This window comes from Sardina pilchardus, chromosome 10, assembly GCF_963854185.1.
Source record: "Sardina pilchardus chromosome 10, fSarPil1.1, whole genome shotgun sequence".
In the NCBI taxonomy this organism is placed as follows: domain Eukaryota; kingdom Metazoa; phylum Chordata; class Actinopteri; order Clupeiformes; family Clupeidae; genus Sardina; species Sardina pilchardus.
Genome location: NC_085003.1, coordinates 23,271,618 through 23,293,520, shown reverse-complemented (window position 1 = coordinate 23,293,520; position 21,903 = coordinate 23,271,618). Strand labels below are relative to the sequence as shown.

Below are 21,903 nucleotides of genomic sequence, written 5' to 3'. Positions count from 1 at the left end.
TATGCTGGTTTCTTGAAAGAGGTTGAGTGAGAATATTAGGAAATAAACTGTCTATAGTATATGGCTGATTTTGATTCAGCAGGTCTCGTTTGCTGGATCATTAACGGTTTCTAGGTTGGATCCTTCAGTCCACACAGGACTAATGTACTCATTTAAGGACTAAGATTACAAGTGCCTCGGCAAACAGGAAAAAACTCATGAGAACAGAGATTTGGAGGGTTTAACTAATGAAGGTGTAGAGTCAGATGCTGAGACGATGTTGAAAGGAAGCGAAATGAAGAAATAATGTGTAGTCATGGCTCAATGGTGTTATCAGCCATCAGTTAAAGTTATGGCCTTGCTCATATGGAATGCTGGAGCGTGATAATGACGAAACAGGAATGGTGAATGTCTGGGCCAAGTTTCCCGATATGATGATGAATCTTTATGCTTATGGTAACTTGAGTAAGATGTGAAGAAATTAGGAAATATTGAATTGCATCAATAAGGATTGTGGAAGAGTAAAGACATGAGAGCCCAGCCCTGTTGGATTGTATAAATAAGGACATGATACGGGGACTGAACACATTAAAGGCTCGCTGCCGGTTCTTGAAGCAGGCCAGACAGTGCGGAATGAGAGAACTCTTTAGTAGTGTGCACTGTCTCAGAGTGAAGTATTGGAAACATGCACGCAGCGTACTGGATAAGCCTGGTGATGTGCCTGGCCCCAGGTTTCTGTTCTGCACAAAAACCGAAGCCTTGTCGTAAGTACAGGATAGTAAGCGAGTGAGAGTCTGACTGTGAGAAGAAAGGTGTGTGTGTGTGTGTGTTTATTTCTGTGGTTCTGCATTTATAATTTTCAAACTGCCAGAAGTTTTCACAATGATGACAAATGTTTTTTAGGCTCACAACTCCCAACTCTTAAATAACTTAAATGTATTCTTGTATTGAAGGTGTTCCAGATATGTATACTGGAGCTATGATTCTGGTAAGTTTCACAATCCTCCAACATTATGTATTAACTAAAATTAAATGTGTGTGTGTGTAGAGTTATGCCAATGTAATAACGATGGAAAAGTAATTTTCCCTTCTCCCCCTCCATTTAGTCATCCAAGGGCGAATTCCATGGTGTTGATGCGTATTCATATGATGCCATTAACAAACGCATACGCTTACAAGGAATACGTTTTTTGAACAACGAAACCGTCTCTTATGATGGCCTGTTACTATACAAAAAGGTAAATATAATAAGCCCGTATCTAGTAGCAAACTGCAACCACCATTTGCACACTCATATGCATGTACTGTATAATGACATGGGGGAACTGTTGATGATGTTGTGTCAAATGTCGAACACACAACTCAGCCTCTCTGCTCTGTGTGATCAAGCTCAAACCTTTCCTTCTTACATGTCACATTCTGAAGAGAATTATGTACAAAATCAACCCAGATGACCAAACCTGCGTGAAGACAAAGCTTAAGTCCAAATTTCACCCCATGGAGGTCCCCAAGGGGGCCGTCTTCCTGGCCCCGGTGGTTCTGGGAACCTCCTCCAGCCCTGGTCAGGGTCTGGTTGTCAACACCTTTTTAGGATTAATGCCTAACGGTGAGACACATACAGACAATATAGAATAAAAGTTACAAAAACAGATTTGGTTGATTTTATTTTACTTTATTTCCCTAATTCCTTGTTTCTGTTTTTTTCTTCAGGCTCCTATTTGATGACGGTCACTAATGATCTTTGCCTACCTGTCTCTATGGTTGTGCATGATGACAAACGTCAGATGAGTCTGAGGTTAGTACATAGTCCGGCAAGTCCCTCCACTCGGTGGCCATCTTGGAAACACACTTAAAATGAATGGGCAGTAAGTTTTCTTATTCAAGTGATTAGGTGAATCTGTGTTTGTATGAATTGAACAATATAAAATAATCTCCCCCAAATCACTCAAACAAGGCAAAATGGATAAACAATGTGTTTGGTTAGATTAGAGGGGTGGGATATACGTAGACAACTGCCATACTGGTGACCTGGCTACGTGGAAAAGACATCACTGCAGTTCCTGCTTCCTTTCTCCAGTTATCTCCAGTGCATGTGCCTGTTTGTCCCCCTTTGTACTCTTTCAGTGGCAAAGCAAGTAAATTGATGTCTATTAAACATTTTGTATCATGCATAGCAAATCTGACATTTGTCATCATCTGCTTTTGAACAGCTTCTTCGACAACATGCTTGGGGCAGATCCTATAGATTTCATCCCTCCACCATTTTGCAAGGACGCCAAGCTGGATGCTATGGATGGGATAGCTGATTTCTTCTCCATCTTTAACTGAGATTGGTGGTGGTGGTGGTATATCACAGTGAAGAAAGAAATATGTTTTGTAATGACAAATGATCAGATCACCAAGAAACAGAACCTGAACCTTGAATATATCACAATGAAGAAAGAAATATGTTTTGTAATGACAAATGCAACCACAAGGTGCTGCACATGAAGCAAAGAAATATTGCATCTGATTTTCAATCAAATAAACTGTTTGACTCAAATTAAGTGTGGCCATTTCATGTCTGAGTGTGGTCATATAAGGGGATCCTGAGATTATCAAAATGATGCCCTTTTAAAAAGAGAGAGAGAGAGAGAGAGAGAGAGAGAGAGAAGAAGAAGAAGAAGAAGATGAGTAAATGGAGCCACGGTGTCCAGACCTGCCTTTCTTGTTATCCATAGTCTTATCTGGCACCGGATCACTTTATAATGTCTGATCACTCCTGATCACTTGTGGGGTCATTCAAGCCGGTGCCTTTTCCACTATCAAATGGCCAACATCTTCATCCAAAGTAAACTTTTCAATGTATCTAGCATTAAAGACATGATCACCCTCCAAAACAATCATTTGCACACTTTTATTTAATTCAGCAGTTACGAAAATATTAATATTCACTGGATTCACTGCAATTGAGGTTAAGTTGCAATTTTTTAAATAGGCCTACTGTTGTATTGCTATCCTTGACCCTTTCATACCTTGAGTCAAATGTGCCTTATGAATGCCATTCCTTCTTGAAACACATGATGCTACTTTCATTTAGAGTGGCAGCAATGTAGACACTAATGTTGATAAGTGAATTATTGAGTACCAGCCGCAAAAAAAATAACTGCAATCTACAGTGTAAAAAAAAACAGTAATCTTTTCAGGTCAGCAATATTTGCTCTAATGCCGTTGGTAACAGTTTACATACAATTTTGTTAAAGTTGAACAATCAATTAAAAACAGTTAATGTTCAAGTTTTGTCTCAAAGACTTAGAATATTGTGAAAAGGTTCATGTTTTCCCCCTGATTTATTTCAAAAGGTGAATCTTTCATTCTGCATTATATAAAGTGAAACTGTAATCGTTCGTTCTGCATTCTATAAAGTGAAAGTGAAAAGGCCTAAATATTAGAATAAAGAGGTTTTAAATGTTAAACAGAAATTCTGTTCTGATGTCTTTTCCTCTTGACAACAGGCTAAACTAGCCTATTTCTCTATATTGGGTTCAGGTCAGATGATTAGTCTGTAATCAAGCACAGTAATGTAAGCAAATCAGTTTGTTTTGGGCAGGTGTTGTCTTGCTGGAAAAGGAAATCAGCGTCATAAAGCAATCACCCTTCAGCAATCAGACTCTGAACTCCTGAAGATTTGCAACTATTTACCTATTTATTTATTTTATTTTATTCCCCTCTACTAACCCCGATATTACATTTTTTGATAGCCTACCCATCTCTTTATCTATATTTATGGCCAATAGGCTAGCCTTTTTTTTTAAATAAGGCTTCAGTTGGAGGCTACGCCAACTAAGCTGTAAGAAAGACAGATACAGAAAGACTTTTTTATCTACTGCAGCACTTTATAATGACTCCCATCTGGGCAGAGAGAAAGGAATAACATTTTAAATAATTTTCTGTATGTATGCATGTTTGTAGTTTTTGTTGAATGTTGTGTTTGTATGCTGCTGAAACACTGTAATTTCCCCTTAGGGATGACTAAGTATATCTATCCATCTATCTATCTATCAACGTTGGTGGGACTCATCCTCACTACATTTCCCAAGATTCCTTGCGCTCATACTAGACCACACGTTAACTGCGCTCATAGGGATAACGCGAATTAACCATCATCACATAGGAGCCATTACTGTGCATAACAGAGATGTCCTCTGAAAGTGTTCATTTGTCAGCTGACAGCGAGACACGAAGACGAAGGTTTGCTGCTGACAATCCAGATGAAACAGCAGGTAGCATTGCACTCGTTAGACCTGTTTACTCCGTAGTCCGTACAGAGCGGTGTCACATCTTGAACTTGAGGTTGAGAAACTCAGTCTATTCGAAATGGTTCTGACCGATGTTATTTATAAAATGTACTGTAAACGCTTTCAAACGTTTGGAAATGTTTAAATGTTATGAGATACTCGATTATTCTTCAGGGCATTTATTAATGTCATTAAAAGTGATCTGTAAGCTGCAGAACTTTGTGGGTCGTCTCTGATAGCCTATGTCCAACTCGCGATATTATCTTGAAAGCCAACCTTCAAGTTGTGTTTACGTTTTACAGCCTAGATTATAGAGAGATATGAAATACCGATAGCTCAAAGAATTAGGGCTGAGGAAGTAGCCTGAGAAGCAGCCGCAGACATTTTACTGAAACTACTTTAACAATTTATTTGTTACCTCTGTGGGAACATAGTTGAAGAGAGAAGTGTGAACATGTGAGTCGTTGGCACTCAGCAACAGCACCTGTCTCAAAATGTCATTAACAGGAGCGCACACATGCTGCATGTAGGCTACATGTATACTCACCCTGAGTGATGGAGGAACTGAGAGTACAGCTGTTGGCTGTAAGCTATTTGTGGCATAGTTAGGCTACTGTACATGGTTGTGTTTGATTAATGTTGTTGATTGTTAAATGCTAAATGTAAAGGAAATTACTGCACAGTGTATTTGTTGCATCAGATGCTAGGCCTACTCTTTTTTCCTTTTTTTTTTTTTTATTTTTTTTTAATCATTTTTGTTTTTTGAAATGAACATGCTATATGTAATAAATAACAGACCATAACTTATAAATAACATGTTTGGGGAAGGCAACAAAGCATACAATCCTCAAAAAAGTGTAAAGCTGCAATAGTTATTTTAAAAGGACATTTTTGTCCAAGGAGAGCCACCGTGGGACCAGCAGATACCCAGAGGTCGAGGGCTGTGCTGTGACGTGACCCACCTGCCTCATGAGGGCCTTGATGGCCACTCTCTTCCCTGCATGTCACCAACATTGGGTCCCTGCACATCTGGTTCCTTATGTAGACAAAGAAGTAAGGTCTTATTTCTGCTGTGCTTTAGACGTTATTTGTTAGTGCTTACATTAAGTGGTGGTGTCTGCTGCATTGTTGTATTATGCATTATTATAAGAACGTGGCATCAGTTTTTGTGAATGTCTGTGCAAGTAGTATATGCTGGATTATTATTTCCCATTTTTGAAAGCTACCCTCCTTTCTTTACCAGGTCATAGTTTGCACGCGTTTGATGATGCATGGGATGACGGCCGCTGCAAGACAACTATAAGTGCAGAAAATGAAGTGGAGGCGCAGAAACAGGCTAACAATTACAAGGTGATAACACTTCCCCACCAGCCTGGGAATACCCAGACCTTCACAATTGTACAGGTGGTAGTGGGTCTGGAAATGGTTCATTGACTTACAACTTCCTGAAGCAGCGTAGCTAGCAATGAAATAAAACTTAAATTGCTATATTAAACTCTTACCAAATCATTTCAGAAGTGTAGAAATCTTATAAAGGAAGGTTTTAAATGCTGTTGTTTACTCAATTCCAAAGAAATACATGCCGGATTAGCGATTGTATTTGCGTGCCTATGCTTTAGGGACATTGGAAGCGGGCTTCATGGCCTCTTAACCAGACAGACCAGAGCAAATTCCAAATTTGCCAAAAGCTCACATGGATATTCCAAGACTATAGTTCCCCATCAGTGTTTGCGTATGGGCTTTCATATGGTCACTGTTTATCATATACAATAGCAAAGAGATAGCACAATGCATGTCTCTTTCCGTTCAGTTTGGATTCAGGAAGTGGAAAAGTCATGTCACCGAGCGACCCTTTGAGGACAGATCAGAGGTAGTGAAGGAGCTCTACTCTGAGCTGAATGTCATCAAAGTTCACACCGGTAAGTCAGTGACTTGCACAAGGAGTTAGGTTATATCCGTAGTCACCATCATCACTAACACTAATAGGTTTATTTTGGAACTTTGTCTTACACAGGAAATAAACATTATTGTTAAAGACATCCTTACATTTTGTTAAATTAAGTAACAATGTCTATGTGCTATAATTACAGGTTCCTTGATCTCCTGTGGCAATGTCTTGTATGTGTTTTTATTTGGATGGTGGCTTGCCCTGGTGTACTCTTTGGTCAGTCTTCTGATGTTCTGTACCCTTATTGGATTCCCATACGGTCAGTTTGGATCTCTTTCAAGTAGAGTGAGACAAATATCTGCTCTGAACTTCTTCCACTTATTTATTAATGCAACTGCGGTGGTTACTTTGTGTTATTACAGGGAAGCTTTGCTGGAACTTGTCAGGTTATTTTCTGTGGCCTTTTGGGAAGTCCATAACAGAGGTACATTTTTATGTTTTGGTTTGTTTGTTTGTTTGTTTTTCTGTCCAATTGTGTTATTTGAAGTTAAAGCAACATTGTGTTAATGTCATCTTTTGTGGTCTGGACCAGAAATCTGTTTCATGTTACACTGCCACTAAATACACTACTGTGTAAAAGCTTTAGGCTCCCATTAGATTTGTTGTTTTAGCAATGTCATGATATTGAGAAATACGAAGTATACTGCACAAGAAGCGTGATCAAGGGGCATAGTTCAAATTAGTCTGTACACTTGGATAGTCCTTCAACCAATCAGACCAACGCCTGGTTTCCAGCCTGAGCTGCTGGGCGAAATCCAAATTGCCAGCAGATCAGGCAGGGTTTACCCAGCCTACTTCAATTTACCACTTTTGATTGAACCTCAGTAAAAGCTGTTTTTGTGTTTAGAGCTAACTGACTTTGGGTTTTGCAGTAGTGGTGCACTTACATTGGTGCTCCATACTGGAGCGTTGAAATACACTAATTATTTCATAATTATTGGACATCGGATTGTAACTCTCAGTCCTACAATTTCAGTGAACAAACTAAAATGTATGTTTAATATAAAAGCATGTGTGCTGATTGCTGCTTTATTTGCTTATTTGGTACTTGCTTCCTTCTCTTTGGGTTTAACAGGGTATTGTGTCAGAAAGAAGACCTAAAAGAGCAGGCCCAGACTCCTTTACTGAGGAAGTAGAAGAAAATAACAGAGCCACATCCATTTTGCTGCCAACACCTGTTGAAGATGTTTTCGAAGAATCTCAGGCACCACACAAAACCTCTCACTGGGTGAGATGAGAAAGCAGGTTCCTTATATATGATTTGCATTTTGTTTTTATACGTTCAGAAATCAAATGCAAGCATTTTATATAATGAACAATAAGCCCATTTCACATTGTCCAGGTGTTCGGCCGTGTTGATGTTAATGATACCATACTGTAATTGGCAGGGAAAAATGTCTTCCTATTTCTGTCTTTTCTGTTGTCTGTTTTGTTCCAGTGGAAGTTGGTTTACACACAGTAAATTGTTGTGAAATGGGCTGTTAAATGATCTGAACGTTTCAGCATCTTTTGAAGAAACATTTCACATGGATATCTAGAGTAGTTACTACAACCGTACTAAATATCCATATAACGATGTTTCCTGTTTGTAGCACATTACAGATATGAGTTCTCTGTGGGTTTGTAGAGGTTTCCTGTTTATAGCATATTACTGATATAGGTTCTCTGAGATTAGATTAGATTAGATTAGAATCAACTTTGTACAAAGACAACAAAATGTAGTTTGCATCTAACCAGAAGTGCAAAAAAGTAGAAGTGCAATGTGGCATTCAAAGTTTAAGGTGGTACATAGACAGGACAGGATACAGTGCAGTGTAGACAGTAGTATACAGTTGGTTTACAGAAGGTGGTTTACAGTAATATAAATTAAGTATAAATATGTGCAGTGTATTAGCAGTAACCTTGGGTGGATATAGGGTGGTGCAGGGCTTTTCAATTGGCAGCCCACGGACCACATGCGGGCCAGAAGCAACCTCTGAGTGACCAGCCCATAGTTTTGATAGAAATGTATAGAGAGAAACATTTCGCGAGCCTTCAGAAATTCTAATAGAAATCCCTAGTTGCCTAATCACATACAGACGCAGGAGTCATGGGTGGCCTGAATACTCTCCAGTCACTGTTTTCAAAAACGCTACTGAAGTGCTTGCTGAGGTGAAGTCTGGTCCTGTGTCTGTCCTTCCTGTGGACTGTATTGTTCCAATGGATGTTGGCTTACACACAGTAGTTATTACACCTGTACTAAACATCCATAGGTAAATATTTCCTGTTCATAGCGCATCACTGACATGGGTTTGCTGTGGGCCTGGCCCTCTGCAATTGCTGTTTCAGAGACGTGTTAACACTTATGTGTGGCTTCTGCTGGGCTATCCTGTCCTGACTGTCTTCCACTCGCTGGCCTGCCTGCTGTCCTGGCTGTTGGTCGTCACCATACCCGTGGCTAAGATGAATGCTCGTGCGCTGGGCTCAATTCTACTGCTGCCACCTGAAGAAGTTCATATCAGTCGCGTCACAGAGGAGGTATTTATGAGTAAACATTCAAATTAATATCAGTAGCGCATCTGATTGACCAGTGATGATGACATTAACACCAATACATGTTCTATCCTCAGACTGGAGACACCAAAGCTCTGCTGTGCTGCAATCATGCTTTCAATGTCTACTACTACAAGTACACAGTGGACGGGATCAATGTGTTTTCTGTCAGTATCCTTTTTGGAAAGTGTGGTACTATTCAACTTATGTGTCAAGCATGTTGTGTTTTTTTTTTTATCACAAGCTTTTTAAAACAATTATTGGTTCAGTAGGTGGATGAAGAAAAGTGTTGACATTTGCTTGTATGATTAGGCGCATACGTAGAGTATGAACACTGGTTTGCTGAAATGTTCTAGTGTTTCCAATAGCTGAACAGATAATGCTGTTCTCTATTATGCTTACTCTCTCTTCTATTGCATTCCTTGACCAACTTTAGATCTCCTACCATTGGTCATTTTTGCTCTGGTGATTGGTTACGTAGACAAAGACAATGCATTTGCTAGTTCAGAGGTCAAATTTGCCATGGCTATCGGATCAATCATTCCTTTGTCCTACTACATTGGAATGGGTATCGCTAGGTAAGGTCAACTTTCATACACTTACCACTGATATTGTGGTATTGTGAAGGTTAGAGGCTTTTGCATTTGAACTCTTCATATCTAGTCTCATGAGTATGCTCTTTCTACTGTAAATCAGAAAAAGCATCAATTTATTGAACAGCTTTACGAGTATATGGCTCAATTCTGTAAACTGACTTTCCCTATCCCTATCCCTGTCAGTATTTCAGCACAGAGTAACTTTGCTGTCGGTGCGGTTGTGAACGCCACATTTGGCTCCATCACAGAGATGACCTTTTACATCACCGCCCTTCTCCGAGGACACCGCGAAGGAAACCAGTGTCTGCAGGAGGTCGTCAAGGCGGCCCTCACCGGAACTCTACTGGGCTGCATTCTCTTCATCCCCGTAAGTGTTGAGGAGCTCTCGCATGCAGCACAGGCTGGGTGCTCTATTGTATATTTGTGAAGTAGAGGAGACGCGCTCACACTATCGCCTGCTAATAAATCCAAGTCTTTAACTGGGTGCTGAATCCCACGTAAAACATAAATGAAAGAAAGAAGCGAAGGACAGCGCTCTTCCGATTTTCCTTTGTTTATTCGCCTACGAACGTGCTGCCCTTCGCTTCTTTCTTTGCTCTATTATATAGAAACGTAGAAACACCATGCAACATTTTTGCATTCATTACATAGAAACATAGAAACACCATGCAACATTTTTGCATTCATTATATAGAAACATAGAAACACCATGCAACATTTTTGCATTCATTACATAGAAACACCATGCAACATTTTTGCCTTCATTACATAGAAACACCATGCAACATTTTGCATTCATTACATAGAAACAATTTTATTTCCAGTGTTACAAGAGAAATGTGCTTATAACTGTATTAGACACATGTACACATTCACTGTAATTTCCCAAATATTAGCTGTGGTTTATACATGGATTTTACAAAAAAGTGGTATTTTCACTGGTTTATCTACTGATTGGTTCATTTTCCCATTTCATGTTGGTGGCTTGCTTATTTTGTAGGGCATCTGTATGATCATTGGTGGACTGAGACACAGCGAGCAAAGGTTCAACAGTCGCTCCGCTGGAGTCAGCTCATCATTGCTCTTCATATCCATTGGAGGTGTGCAAAGTAGTGATAGGTGCATGCATGCATGTTTCGAGTGTATTTCACCTGCTCCAAACTGTTTGGGATTGATAATATACCCTGAAGGCTGTCAAGTTGTACAGCATTTTTTTACAACCCTGTTGGCTGGCCTGTCTTTGCAGGGGTGTTTGCACCAACACTGTTCTCTAAAGCCTACGGCAATCTTATCTGTGAAGGCTGTAGTTCCACGGGGACCAATGCCACCACCAATACCACTGGTCCCTATGTCTGCCACAACTGTCACTATGACTTGGTGAGCCTCTTCTGTCCGTTGCAATGCACCATTTGGACTAGTCACAGATATTACAGATATGCTATTATAGACTATGATGGTTTTAATTTGCCATTTGTCTTATCTTTTTTATTTTATTTTTTTAAAAGGACTGGAATCGGTGTTGCAGAAACCTTTTAGTGTGTTCAATCGAACTGTGACGCAAAGTTGACGCTGACATCTCTTCCTTTGTTTTCCTCAGAGTGAAAATAACTACACCATGTTCCATAGCCATGTTGAGTAAGTTCTACCCTCCAGTCCGGCTCTGTGTGGGTTTGTATTGAAAACGTGATGATGTTTCATGTGAACCCTCTCTGCCCTCTAGGCCACTGGTTCACTCTATTGCTGTCCTTCTGCCTTTGGCCTACATCATCGGCCTCATCTTTACTCTGAAGACACACTCACACATCTACGACATCCATGTTGGTGACAGTAACGGTAAGGGAAAGTGCCTGAAGGCAAAGTGATAGACACATCATTCATTGGCATAAAGCATGGACATGGTTCCATTGTCACTCTCTTTATCTCTCTCTCTCTCTCTCTCTCTCTTCCTCCTTATCTCTCTTCTCGCTCTCACTTTCTGTCGTCCCCCTTTCTCTGTGAGCAGCTTCCGGACACCTTGGTGCGGTGGTCCACTGGTCTCGGTGGAGAGCTCTGTTCATTCTCATTGTGGCCACAGTGCTAATGTCTGCATGTGCAGATCTGACCACGGAACATATCCAGCCAATCCTCAGTCAGCCCGGCATCTCCCAAGTGAGTCCACACTTGACAGTATGAAAACAAAAAACAATAGCAGAAGTGCATGTCTGACCCATTTTGCATGTGTCACTCTTTTCTTTCCACGACAGTATTTCATCGGTGTCACTGTGCTGGCTATGGTCCCTGAAATCCCAGAGATTGTAAATGGCGTCCAGTTTGCACTCCAGAATAATATCAGTTTGAGGTCAGTTCAGTCTCAGCTGAAGATAAATGTCTATCTTTGGACTGTAATGTATTTCACCCAACATGAATTAGCTGTTTGATTCTCTCTTATTATTCCGCTACAGTTTGGAGGTGGGCAGCTGCATTGCTGTACAAGTGTGTATGATTCAAATCCCTTTGTTGATTCTCTTCAACACAATCTACGTAAGTGTCAAAAAGCATCAGCACCTGTAGTTGTTTTGTGAAGTGGACATTTGCAAGCACTTAAGTTGGGACACTTGGGATGCTTTCACACCAACAGCAGTTGGTGCGCACCAAACGATCCATTCGAACCAAAAGCTCTTAGATCGGTTCGTTTTCGTTGGTGTGAAAGCATCAGTCGCACTCAGGTCCGCACTAAATTAAGCAGACCGAGACCGCCAAAAAGAGGTGCATGTCCAGTGTCTCTTGGCTATTCTCCCTCTCTCTCTCTCTTGTTCTTGTGCGTAACACCGGTGAAGTTAGCCTAAAATTACACATTCGGTTGAAATTCAAAACATAGGCTTGCTAGATCTCTACTCTGTTAAAAGTACTGTTAAAACGTAAACACATGAGGTTGTCCTGCTACACCAGCCCGATTGATTTCTCACTGGAGTTCCACTCTGGAGTTCCATCGGAAATAAACCGAGACCACCTACTCCAGGCGTTTTTTTTTTTTCTCCGAAACAGAGTACAATGGCTGCTTTCACATACTGTATACCCAATCGAAACGATCTTCGTTCCTATACGTTCCGCTCGTTCCGATTCAACGAGCCAGGTGTGAAAGCGCCCTTCATCACATAATATGACATTCAGGTTGCATGAATTTAGTGTATGTTGAATCAACTACTGAATCAACACAGCATTTCTATCACCATTTGTGTTTATTGCAGTAACCAAAGGATGTCTTTGTTTGTAGGATGTCGGCTTTGTACTTGTATTCAGTGATCTCCATCTATGGGCAAGCATTTTCAGTGTGATTCTTGTCAATTACATTTTCATGGATGGCAAGTCTGACTATTTTCAAGGTGAGAATTTCCGTTGTGTCTGCCTTCATGTTCCTGTGTTAACACTGACCATGTCCTCTACAGTGAAATCTGACATTGTGTGTATATGTGTGAACATACTGTACACGATTGCTCATATCAACGGCCTGCAATCAAATACATTACCTTTATAATATCCCTTACTGTGGTTATTTTTCTGAACATTTGTATTTCAATTAGATTATTTTTGTTATATTTTATTTTGTTTGTAAACCATATTGAGACCATGATGCATACTGACTGCACTATAAACATTAAATTGATTGGTTGATTGATTGATTGATCTCTGCAGGGACTTCTCTGGTGGTGGTGTATCTCATACTGTTGGCCACGTACTACTTTGCACCTTCCCCTGCAGGCTGCTAAGTGATCGATGAGGTCACTTTGAACAAAAGTGCTGTTATAGTAATTTACTTGAAAAGCACAAATGGATGGTCCAAACTGCGGAATCATCCTTACTCCTTAAAGAATGTTGTTTGCACTTCATTAAGATATTTCTAAGATATTTCATATACAGAGATTCTGTATATGTACCATTTTGGTTTATTTTTCTGTACTGTATTTTATGTTGTTTGTTGTTTATGTTGTAAAGGTACGAGAGGGACGAGGAAATCAAATAATCATCATGAGCAAACCCTTTATCTGACACATTCCAAGTGCATCATCAGTTGCATAATTGTAAGGTAGAGAGCATCAATTGCATAACTGTAATTTGAGTTAGATGTGTTTTATTTTATTATTGATTAAATGTGTCAGAGAATATGAGATGATATGTTTATACTGTATGAGGGCCAGTCTGTTGTTTTGTTTTGTTGAACATAAACTAAGCTTTACTAAAACATTATCATTTGTATGAATCTGTGCATTGCATCCAAAACGTCTTGATCTGCTTGTGTGTCACACTACTGGTCTCACCAAAAGAGGGTCAATTTAGGCTGGGTAAACCCCTCCTGATCTGCCGGCCATTTGGATTTCGCTCTGCAGCTCAGGCTGGAAACCTGCACATCTACCTCTCCTGCTTTCTGTCCACGTTTGCCGGATTAAACTGGCTTATCCACCAGGCGCAACTGATCGATCGTTGGTCTGATTGGTTGAAGGGCACTGCGTCATTGGAATTATGCCCATTGATCATGCGTCTTGTGCAGTAGAAATAAAGACTCCCCAGACTAATGTTCAATCTTAAAAGACTGAGCTCACATTCACATCAGCTGTTGAAATGTGTAGCTCTTCATGACAGTGAATTGTTTGAAAAAAATATTGACATGAGTAAGCCACTCATTACATTTCACATGACTGAAGCCAGTGGATGCTGCTTATATAACCACCAGTCATTAACTGGTTTTAGACATGTCCTTCTGCACTACGCAAATTTTTGTCAAAAGGATGTCTGACCTTTCGGGTGATTTAGACATGATGATTAGGCCTACATGTGGACATTATGTGTGAACGACACCCAGAATCTCTGTGTGGGGCAAATTTGCCAAGATAAATAGTTATGCTTAGCTTAAGAAAAACAAGTAAGTGGAGACTCACTCATTTGATTCTGCAAAGGCAAAGTACAGTAAGTAGAGGCCAGCACTTAGAAAAAACAAAAAGTCCTCCGCGCTCCTGAAAACACTATCTGGTGCGTCACGGGAGTGGACAAACTGTAGTAAAGAAAAAGGGGTTCACCGGAGCAACTCAGATGTGAAGTTTTTTAAAAATTTTATTTAAGGTGCCAACATTGTGGGACTAACGTTTCGACGTTACACCGTCTTCATCAGAGTCACAGGCCAGCGCTGTTTGGCCATGCTCCAAACTGTAGGCAGTGAGTGCAGGACAGGCTGATAATAACCAACCTGAACTTGTAAATGATGAGAACAGCCACCACCACCTCCGTTGCTTTTATGATTTCCTTACTACTTTCTTATACCAAATACGAAATGCAAACAATGATATGACCAGCTCAGGAACTCACTCTTATGCGCACTCTAAGTAGTCTATTCATGGGTCTCATCAGGTCCCTTTCCACAGGTGTATAAAATCAAGCACTTTGATTATCAATTATTATCAGACACAGACGACCTCACATAACCCCAGCATGACATAATGATACCTCCTTGTCGAGGCTAAGCCTAAACTTGAAGCCCCGAGGGGTTACTAGACAGCACACTTAATTGACGCGCTTTATAGCCACTTGCATTACTTGAGTCGATGAAATGCATCCCAAACATAACATGCCATTTAAAGGTACTTATTGCTCACCACAGGTTTGTACATGTATAATAAAAATCAAATATCCACAAACTACACAACATATCATCAGCCATATGGCCTGCCACAGCGAAGCAGTAAAAAAACAATGTGTGCTCCCCTCCGTCAAGCAATATCTGTCACCTGTACGATGATTCCCCTTCATATGGTGTGCACACATAGGATAACATAGTGACACCTAGTGGACCAATTAACATTCACATAATGAGACCAAAAAATGGCTCCTACAATGCCATTTTACAGGGTGGGGCCCCAATCACCTCACAGGGAAACAAGCAATTAAGCATCATCCACCTGCATTGTCTGAAAGCAAAACAAACACAAATAGAAAACTGAAGCAAGAATAGACACAAAACACACACACACACACACACACACACACACACTGACATAACTTTATTTCTAATGACATACACCACTGTCAATTACTTTGTCGTGACTAAATTTCCAGTCCAATTTTACATACACAGCTAAAGGAGAACATTACCTTTTTGTTATGAACGAACATTAATGGAAAATTATATTTTTTCTTTGACAACTGAAAAATCCTACTTAACTTTCAGCCTTACAATGGATTTGTTTCTTAAATATATATTAAATACAATTCCTTATGATGGATTTTCTTTAATCTGGTAAAGGGCTTACAGTATTATGCTTTATCCACTGGTCTGTAGGTCGACTGGTCTGTACGTCCGTCAAGTGCTGAGTTCAATCCCTAACTCAACCTTCATGTTTGTTGTCGCAATCTTAACCTCAAGTTGCTCCAGGGGGACTGTCCTTTCTGTCAGAACATTGTTCCTCTGGATAAGAATATCAGCCAAATGACAAGTGATGTAGAAAAATATACATTGCAATCCACCACTATTTCCAAAGCAACCTTTGTAATCCAGTGCCGAGGAAATGGGTTTGCAAGAGTGCAATCCAGAAGAATTGTGAGGCTTGATTGGGCTTGGAACTCTCAGGAGGATTCCAGAACAGAGAGACCTCCCGGCTTTAATCAACACTTGTGAGGTGTGGAAGTCCACCAGGGCAAAATCGGGATAGCCAGGCATGTATGTCCCACTTAATTTATTATATGCAAAAAAATGTCATGTATAAAGTACAAGGAGATGCATAATAAAGCTGTATAAAAAATGTGTTTATGTTTTGTTATTTTGTTGCACACATTGATTTAAATTTAGATTTAAGACTGTAAAATTCTGTACGAAACTGTGGATTTACAACAGCATAAGTTATTGGATTGGTGACAGATGTCATGCAGACCAGAGAGATAGTCAATATTTCCAACTCCAGAGCTATCGCCATCTGAAATATACAGTTGTGAAGTTGTGAAAATCAACCTTGTAAAGTAGAAATGCATACAAAACATACAAATCAGTCTTAAAAGTCAATGTATTGTCTTAGTTTTTTACACAATTTATATTATATATATATATATATATATATATATATATATATATATATTGTACCCATTCCCACCTACTTGTTCTTTCTATTACCACAAATGTTGCCTCTTTTTTAATAAGTGCATCTCAAAAAATTGTATATTGTGAAAAAGTTTTTTTGCCATAATTCTTTTTTTTTTTTTTTTTTTTTTAAGTGAAAGTGTGATGTATTTCATATCATTATAAAGTGAAATATGTCAAGCCTTTTCTGGTTTTGGTTTGTTTAGTTTCCTTTAGTTAAGCCTTTAATCTCCCAGTCTGATTCAGTACTCAAACCCATAATCATGGGAGAGACTTGACAGCCAGAAGACACTCACTGACACCCTCCATAAAAGAGAGGAACCACAGGAGGTTATTGCTGAAAGGGCTGGCTGTTCTTAGAATGATGTATCAAACCATATTCATGGAGAGTTGACTGGAAGGGAAATGTGTGATAGGAAAACATTATGCAACAGGGATCACTGCCGCCTTGAGAGGATTATCAAGGACCTGCATTCAAAAACTTGTGGGAATGTCACAATACGTGGAATGAGGCTAGATTCAATGCATCAAGAACCACTACACGCAGACATGTCCAGGAAATGGATGTTGCATTCCAGTGCAAAGCCATTCGTGAACCAGAGACAGAGTTAGAAGGGTCAGTTCAGAAGGAAAAGTCATTAAACTCTTTATAAAACTCTTTATTTTAATATTGTGAGATACTGCTTTTTTTTTCAATAATAAGCTGTAAGCTCTAATCAAGATTAAAAGGCCTGACATATTTCACTTCATTTGTAATGAATCTAGAATATATCAAAGGTTCACGTTTTGACATAAATTATGAAAAAATTACCTTTTTGGTGATATTCTATTCTTTCTTGACATAATTCAAATCCGACCAAGAACTATATTATGTCATTATACAATGACTATATTTAGCCAAACAATTCATGTGCGTTATGGTTGGCTATGTAGACCTACCTGGGCCACAAAGAGATCGACCTTCTAAACAGAGAGATACTTACGCTTGTGGAACTGGACCGGCGGATAAAGTAATTTCCAAGGATCGTCAATATGAAAGGTGTCCAAAGTATGAGGAAAGTAAGAATGATATAACCCGAACGTTTTGCCAATTTGTTTTCCTTATTTGCCTTCGCCCTGTCTGCGTTAAAGCGCGGTGGCATCATGCAGACGGCACCTACGTCTTCTTCGGGTTCAGGTAGAACCTCAGGTGGTGCTGTTTGTGTGCCTGGTTGCCTTTCCTCAGCTGACTGTATAGCTGTCTCAGACGCGGTCAAAGGTTGCGGTTGGAGTATGTTGTCGCTGTCGCGTTTTTCAAGGTCTATCAGTAGTGTTCTGCTCTGCGAAGGAGACGCATGTTTTGTCGAATTACTGGTGTCGGCGAGAACTCTGGTGGTGTTGTTTGTTTCTGTAAGATGTTTGTCTGAAGTTAAATTCTGGTCCTCTGTTTTCAGGGGCGCGGACACCGTCTTTCCACCGCTTGCGAGAATGTTGGATGTTGGCTGTTCCTCTTGCGCACGAGGAGAAACATCCGTCTTAACTGTGACTTCTGGTACAATTTTAACAATTTCCTTTATTGTGCTGTCGTCCACAGCCGCATCAGTGCCCTTTGATTTCCTGTTTATCTCACCAAGAGTCGTGCCTTTGTCAAATATTTTTCTGCTGTGGGCTTTCACGAGTATGAAGATGCCAGAATAGAATCCAATGATAACCGCCAGACAAGCAGCCCACAGTGGGAGCAAAATATACAATCCAAATGTGTCGTACGACGGGAGTTCTTTTACATCCAGTCCTTTGCACCTCACATACACCGGAGAGTCCTTTACAAACATTACGCAAATAATAGATACGATAATTGCCACTGTCCAAATTGAAGGAATCCACACCCTGACCCGATTACGCCGCTCAGTTGTTTTAAATGGGTGCGCTATAGCTTGGTATCTCTCAGCACTGATGCTGGCCAAAGTAAGTAGCTGGACGCAACAGCTGATGGCAAAGGAAGCCAACTGTGCGTCGCACAATGAAAATCCAATTTGATCGATGCGTTCTCCATTTAGAAAAATAGCCAAAATTAACGGACAGTCGATAACGCAACGTAAAAGGTCGATCACTGCGAGATTCACCAACAATGCATTGTTGGCTGTTTGTAAGGACTTTTGGTTATATACTGCCCATGCCACGAACAAATTCGCTACAATTCCAACGAATACAGTGAAGAACAATAACGCGCAACTGGATACCGTCAGAACTAAATCAACGTAGTTTGCACGCACAGATATGTTCAAAAATCCCAGTACATGTGAAACGTTTCCTTGCATTGCAGGTTAAAAGAATTAAGAGATCACACTCCGATGATACCCATCACATGGATAATACTTTTGTAAGTCACATGTAGTGAGAGCACAGGGACACCGCATGTTTCTGACATGGATGACAGCTTAGTCTTCAATTAACACCCCGTTGCGCACTGGAGAGACCACCTGGTAACTTGAGAATTGCCTACATTTGGTCCCGGTCTTGTATGTACTTGCTTAGATAATGGCAATTATCTCGGAATGGGGTGAATTTAATTGGATGTTCCCCTTTCCTTCGGGAATGAGCTGCGTCTTACATAAATGACGTTTTGGTTACGTCTTCCAGAAAGACAGTCAAACACATCTCTGTTTATTTGGAATGCTTCTATTCAGAAACTAGAAATGCAATTCCAAGGAATTACCAGTGCATGAAAAGGCAAAAATAGATAGATAATGTAGATATGGTTACTAAGGTGTAGCTAGGGTAAAAATGGTGGTTGCATAGTTTACAGAGAGTTGATAGTGTGAAGGTAGACAGTTTAAAGATGAAACGTTCCAGTTCTAACTTAACTAATGATTTCTATTCATGTTAAAATGTTGATTAGCTAACTTAGCTAATGATTTCTAGCAGTTATGCTAAAAATGCTTATTATGCTAGCAATGCTAACTTTACTAACAATGCTAACCAGGTTGATTAGCTAACTTAACCGATGATTTCTAGCAGTAATGCTAAAAATGCTAACTATGCTAACAATGCTAAATTTGCTAACAATGCTAACCAGGTTGATTAGCTAACTTAGTTGATGATTTTTTGCAGTTATGCTAAAAATGCTAACTATGCTAACAATGCTAACTATGCTAACCATGCTAACTAGTTAACTTGCTAGTGAGGACTTTTATTTTGAAACATTTGTTGCTAGGGTATCCATGGTGGCCACTATCAGGAAACAAGAAGTTACTGCAGTATAATCATGTTGGTTGCTATGGAAACGGTCATAAACACTTAATTTTAATAGTTGCTATGTTGGTTGCTAGGTACATGGAGGTTTCATGTAGTTGACTGGAGGCATAGTGGATGATAACTGACAGTTAGAATGGTTGAATAGTTCAATAGTTGAGTAGTTTCAGTGGTTAAATGATTTAATAGTGTATTATTGCAGTGAGGACCTTTATTTTGAAACAGTTGTGGACAGAGGAAGTAGTGAAACAGGATCTGTAGTCTTAATGAGATTGTATGCTTAAAGCCTGAGACAGAAGGTGCCTCTCATATATATAGCGTTTACGCGTCCTCTCTCGCTCCTCACTGATCTACATAAAGAATGATGGAGTGGCAACAATGGGATAGTCTAGCCCTTCTTCTATCTTTCTTTATGTAGATCATTGAGGATCGGGGAGCGAGGGAGGACATATAAACGCTGCTTGAGAGGGACCCACAGTAAATACTTTAAAAGTTGTAGATAGTCTAATTAATGTTGATAGACAGAATGTTTAATGGATGTTGATAGGCAGATTGTTTAATAGATATTGATTGACAGTTTAATGGGTGGATGAGTGAATGGTCTGAAGAAGATGAATGGATAGAAGGTTGGATGGAATGTGCCTTATATTCTTGTTAAGAGAGACACTGATACAGCTCTCTGAGAGTAGTTGACACAGGTGTAATCAATTTAACTGGCTAGTCTTAAGAGAGCCAGTGTACTCTTAAAGCCTGAGACAGAGTAAATAATTTAAAAGTTGAATGTAGATAGTCTAATTAATGTTGATAGACAGAGAGTTTAATGGATGTTGATAGGCAGATTGTTTAATGGATGTTGATAGACAGTTTAATGGGTGGATGAGTGAATGGTCTGAAGAAGATGAATGGATAGAATGTTGGATGGAATGTGCCTTATATTCTTGTAGAATGGAGAGACACAGCTCTCTACTGAGAGTAGTGGATACAGATACAGGTGTAATCAATTTAACTGGCTAGTCTTAAGAGAGCCAGCCTGAGACAGAGTAGATTGTTTAAAAGTTGAATGTAGAGCGTCTAATTGATGTTGACAGGCAGACTGTTTAGAATGGGTGGATGAGTGAATGGTTTGAAGAAGATGAATGGATATAAAGTTGGATGGAATTAGGAGGACTTATTTTGATACTGTTGTGCGCAGAGGATACAGGGGAACAGAATATGTAGTCTTCAGAGAGATTGTATGCACTTGTATGAGATTGTATGCTCTAGCCTGAGAGAAACTGACAGTTGGTGCCCAGGTGGCCGGCCACCTGGCGTAAGATTCTAATTGCTGCCGTGATGTCATAATGAGCAATGTTAAGTCTATGGGGGAAATTGTAATAGTTTTTAACTAATAGTTTAAAAAGTATAAAAGTTACAAAGTTGAAAAATACAAAGCCCACATCGCGTAAGTAAGACCTACGCGACAAAATTTGAATGGAGTTTCTACGTTAAGCGGTTGAAGCTGAATTGCGTGCGTTAGAAGAAGAATAATAAGAAGAAGCAGAAGACCGAGGAAGAACAGTACAGTGCATTTTCATGCACTGTAATTATGTCAGTGGCCCGTGATCAGAAATCGCACATTGTGTAAGATACAACCACTTTTCATTATTTTTGCAAGCACCACACTTCTTTAAGAGGGGTCATGTCTTTATGTTTCAGTAGGAATGGACAGTTCCCTCTGCATTAAAAAAAGAAAAGAAATATAAAGTCAAACAAACAAAACAAAACGCAATCAAACTGTTCATACAATCAATTCCGTTTTCATTGCCTTGCTTTCCCCCACTAAATTATTTTGTTTGAGCTGGTCTGTAAGATTGCTCACCCACAACTCCACATTTATGTCCATATACAAACCAAATATCCATATACACCTAAAATATTTGTTGTAATAAAATAAATGAATACTGCACTTTCCATACATTAGCTTCCAGGTGGATGTGTTTGTGTAACAGGTACACAATGTATTTAATTGAAATACAAGAATATGCAAGGAACAAGAATCCATGAATTAACACAATGCTGTGAAATCTGTAAAAAAACAAATTACCATTCTCTATAAAGCACACTTATACCTGTACACTAATACCTTGGTAAACCAAATATCATCCCAATATTCATCAGAAATGTATGGGCTACAGGTTCCAGACCACCAGCCAAAGGATTGTTTCTTTGATCCGCCATGTCATCCGCCGTGATGGGATGAGC

At 39.7% G+C, this 21,903-nt stretch overlaps 2 protein-coding genes across 3 annotated transcripts; both read left to right on the top strand.

The window, feature by feature from the left end:
• The first annotated feature begins 586 nt into the window (after nt 1–586).
• On the top strand, nt 587–2,467 carry LOC134094694 (ependymin-1-like). The gene is made up of 6 exons (XM_062548317.1): nt 587–743; nt 933–967; nt 1,086–1,217; nt 1,405–1,585; nt 1,690–1,774; nt 2,190–2,467. The coding sequence occupies exons 1-6, from the start codon at nt 665–667 to the stop codon at nt 2,305–2,307; spliced, it is 630 nt and encodes a 209-aa protein (XP_062404301.1). The 5' UTR covers nt 587–664; the 3' UTR covers nt 2,308–2,467.
• Nucleotides 2,468–4,116: 1,649 nt separating this feature from the next.
• Nucleotides 4,117–13,495, top strand: cax2 (cation/H+ exchanger protein 2). 2 transcript variants are annotated; one of them, XM_062547093.1, is made up of 20 exons: nt 4,117–4,241; nt 5,157–5,309; nt 5,500–5,606; nt 6,067–6,175; nt 6,347–6,463; nt 6,567–6,628; nt 7,280–7,432; nt 8,533–8,721; nt 8,814–8,907; nt 9,173–9,314; nt 9,516–9,699; nt 10,333–10,432; nt 10,579–10,709; nt 10,930–10,967; nt 11,053–11,165; nt 11,335–11,480; nt 11,576–11,670; nt 11,774–11,852; nt 12,586–12,694; nt 13,005–13,495. In XM_062547093.1, the coding sequence occupies exons 1-20, from the start codon at nt 4,157–4,159 to the stop codon at nt 13,076–13,078; spliced, it is 2,280 nt and encodes a 759-aa protein (XP_062403077.1). In that variant the 5' UTR covers nt 4,117–4,156; the 3' UTR covers nt 13,079–13,495. The 2 variants fall into 2 exon arrangements, with proteins under 2 accessions (XP_062403077.1, XP_062403079.1); XM_062547095.1 differs by having other exon boundaries at nt 4,128–4,241; nt 5,160–5,309.
• Nucleotides 13,496–21,903: the final 8,408 nt, after the last annotated feature.

Excerpts from the sequence above, each read along its gene's own strand:
- LOC134094694 (XM_062548317.1), top strand. The coding sequence starts at position 665 with ATGCACGCAGCGTACTGGATAAGCCTGGTGATGTGCCTGGCCCCAGGT. Across the intron at positions 1,218-1,404 it reads GCCTGTTACTATACAAAAAG|AGAATTATGTACAAAATCAA; the intron begins GTAAATATAATA and ends CACATTCTGAAG. Across the intron at positions 1,775-2,189 it reads AAACGTCAGATGAGTCTGAG|CTTCTTCGACAACATGCTTG; the intron begins GTTAGTACATAG and ends GCTTTTGAACAG.
- cax2 (XM_062547093.1), top strand. The coding sequence starts at position 4,157 with ATGTCCTCTGAAAGTGTTCATTTGTCAGCTGACAGCGAGACACGAAGA. Across the intron at positions 5,310-5,499 it reads TTCCTTATGTAGACAAAGAA|GTCATAGTTTGCACGCGTTT; the intron begins GTAAGGTCTTAT and ends TTTCTTTACCAG. Across the intron at positions 11,853-12,585 it reads TTCTCTTCAACACAATCTAC|GATGTCGGCTTTGTACTTGT; the intron begins GTAAGTGTCAAA and ends CTTTGTTTGTAG.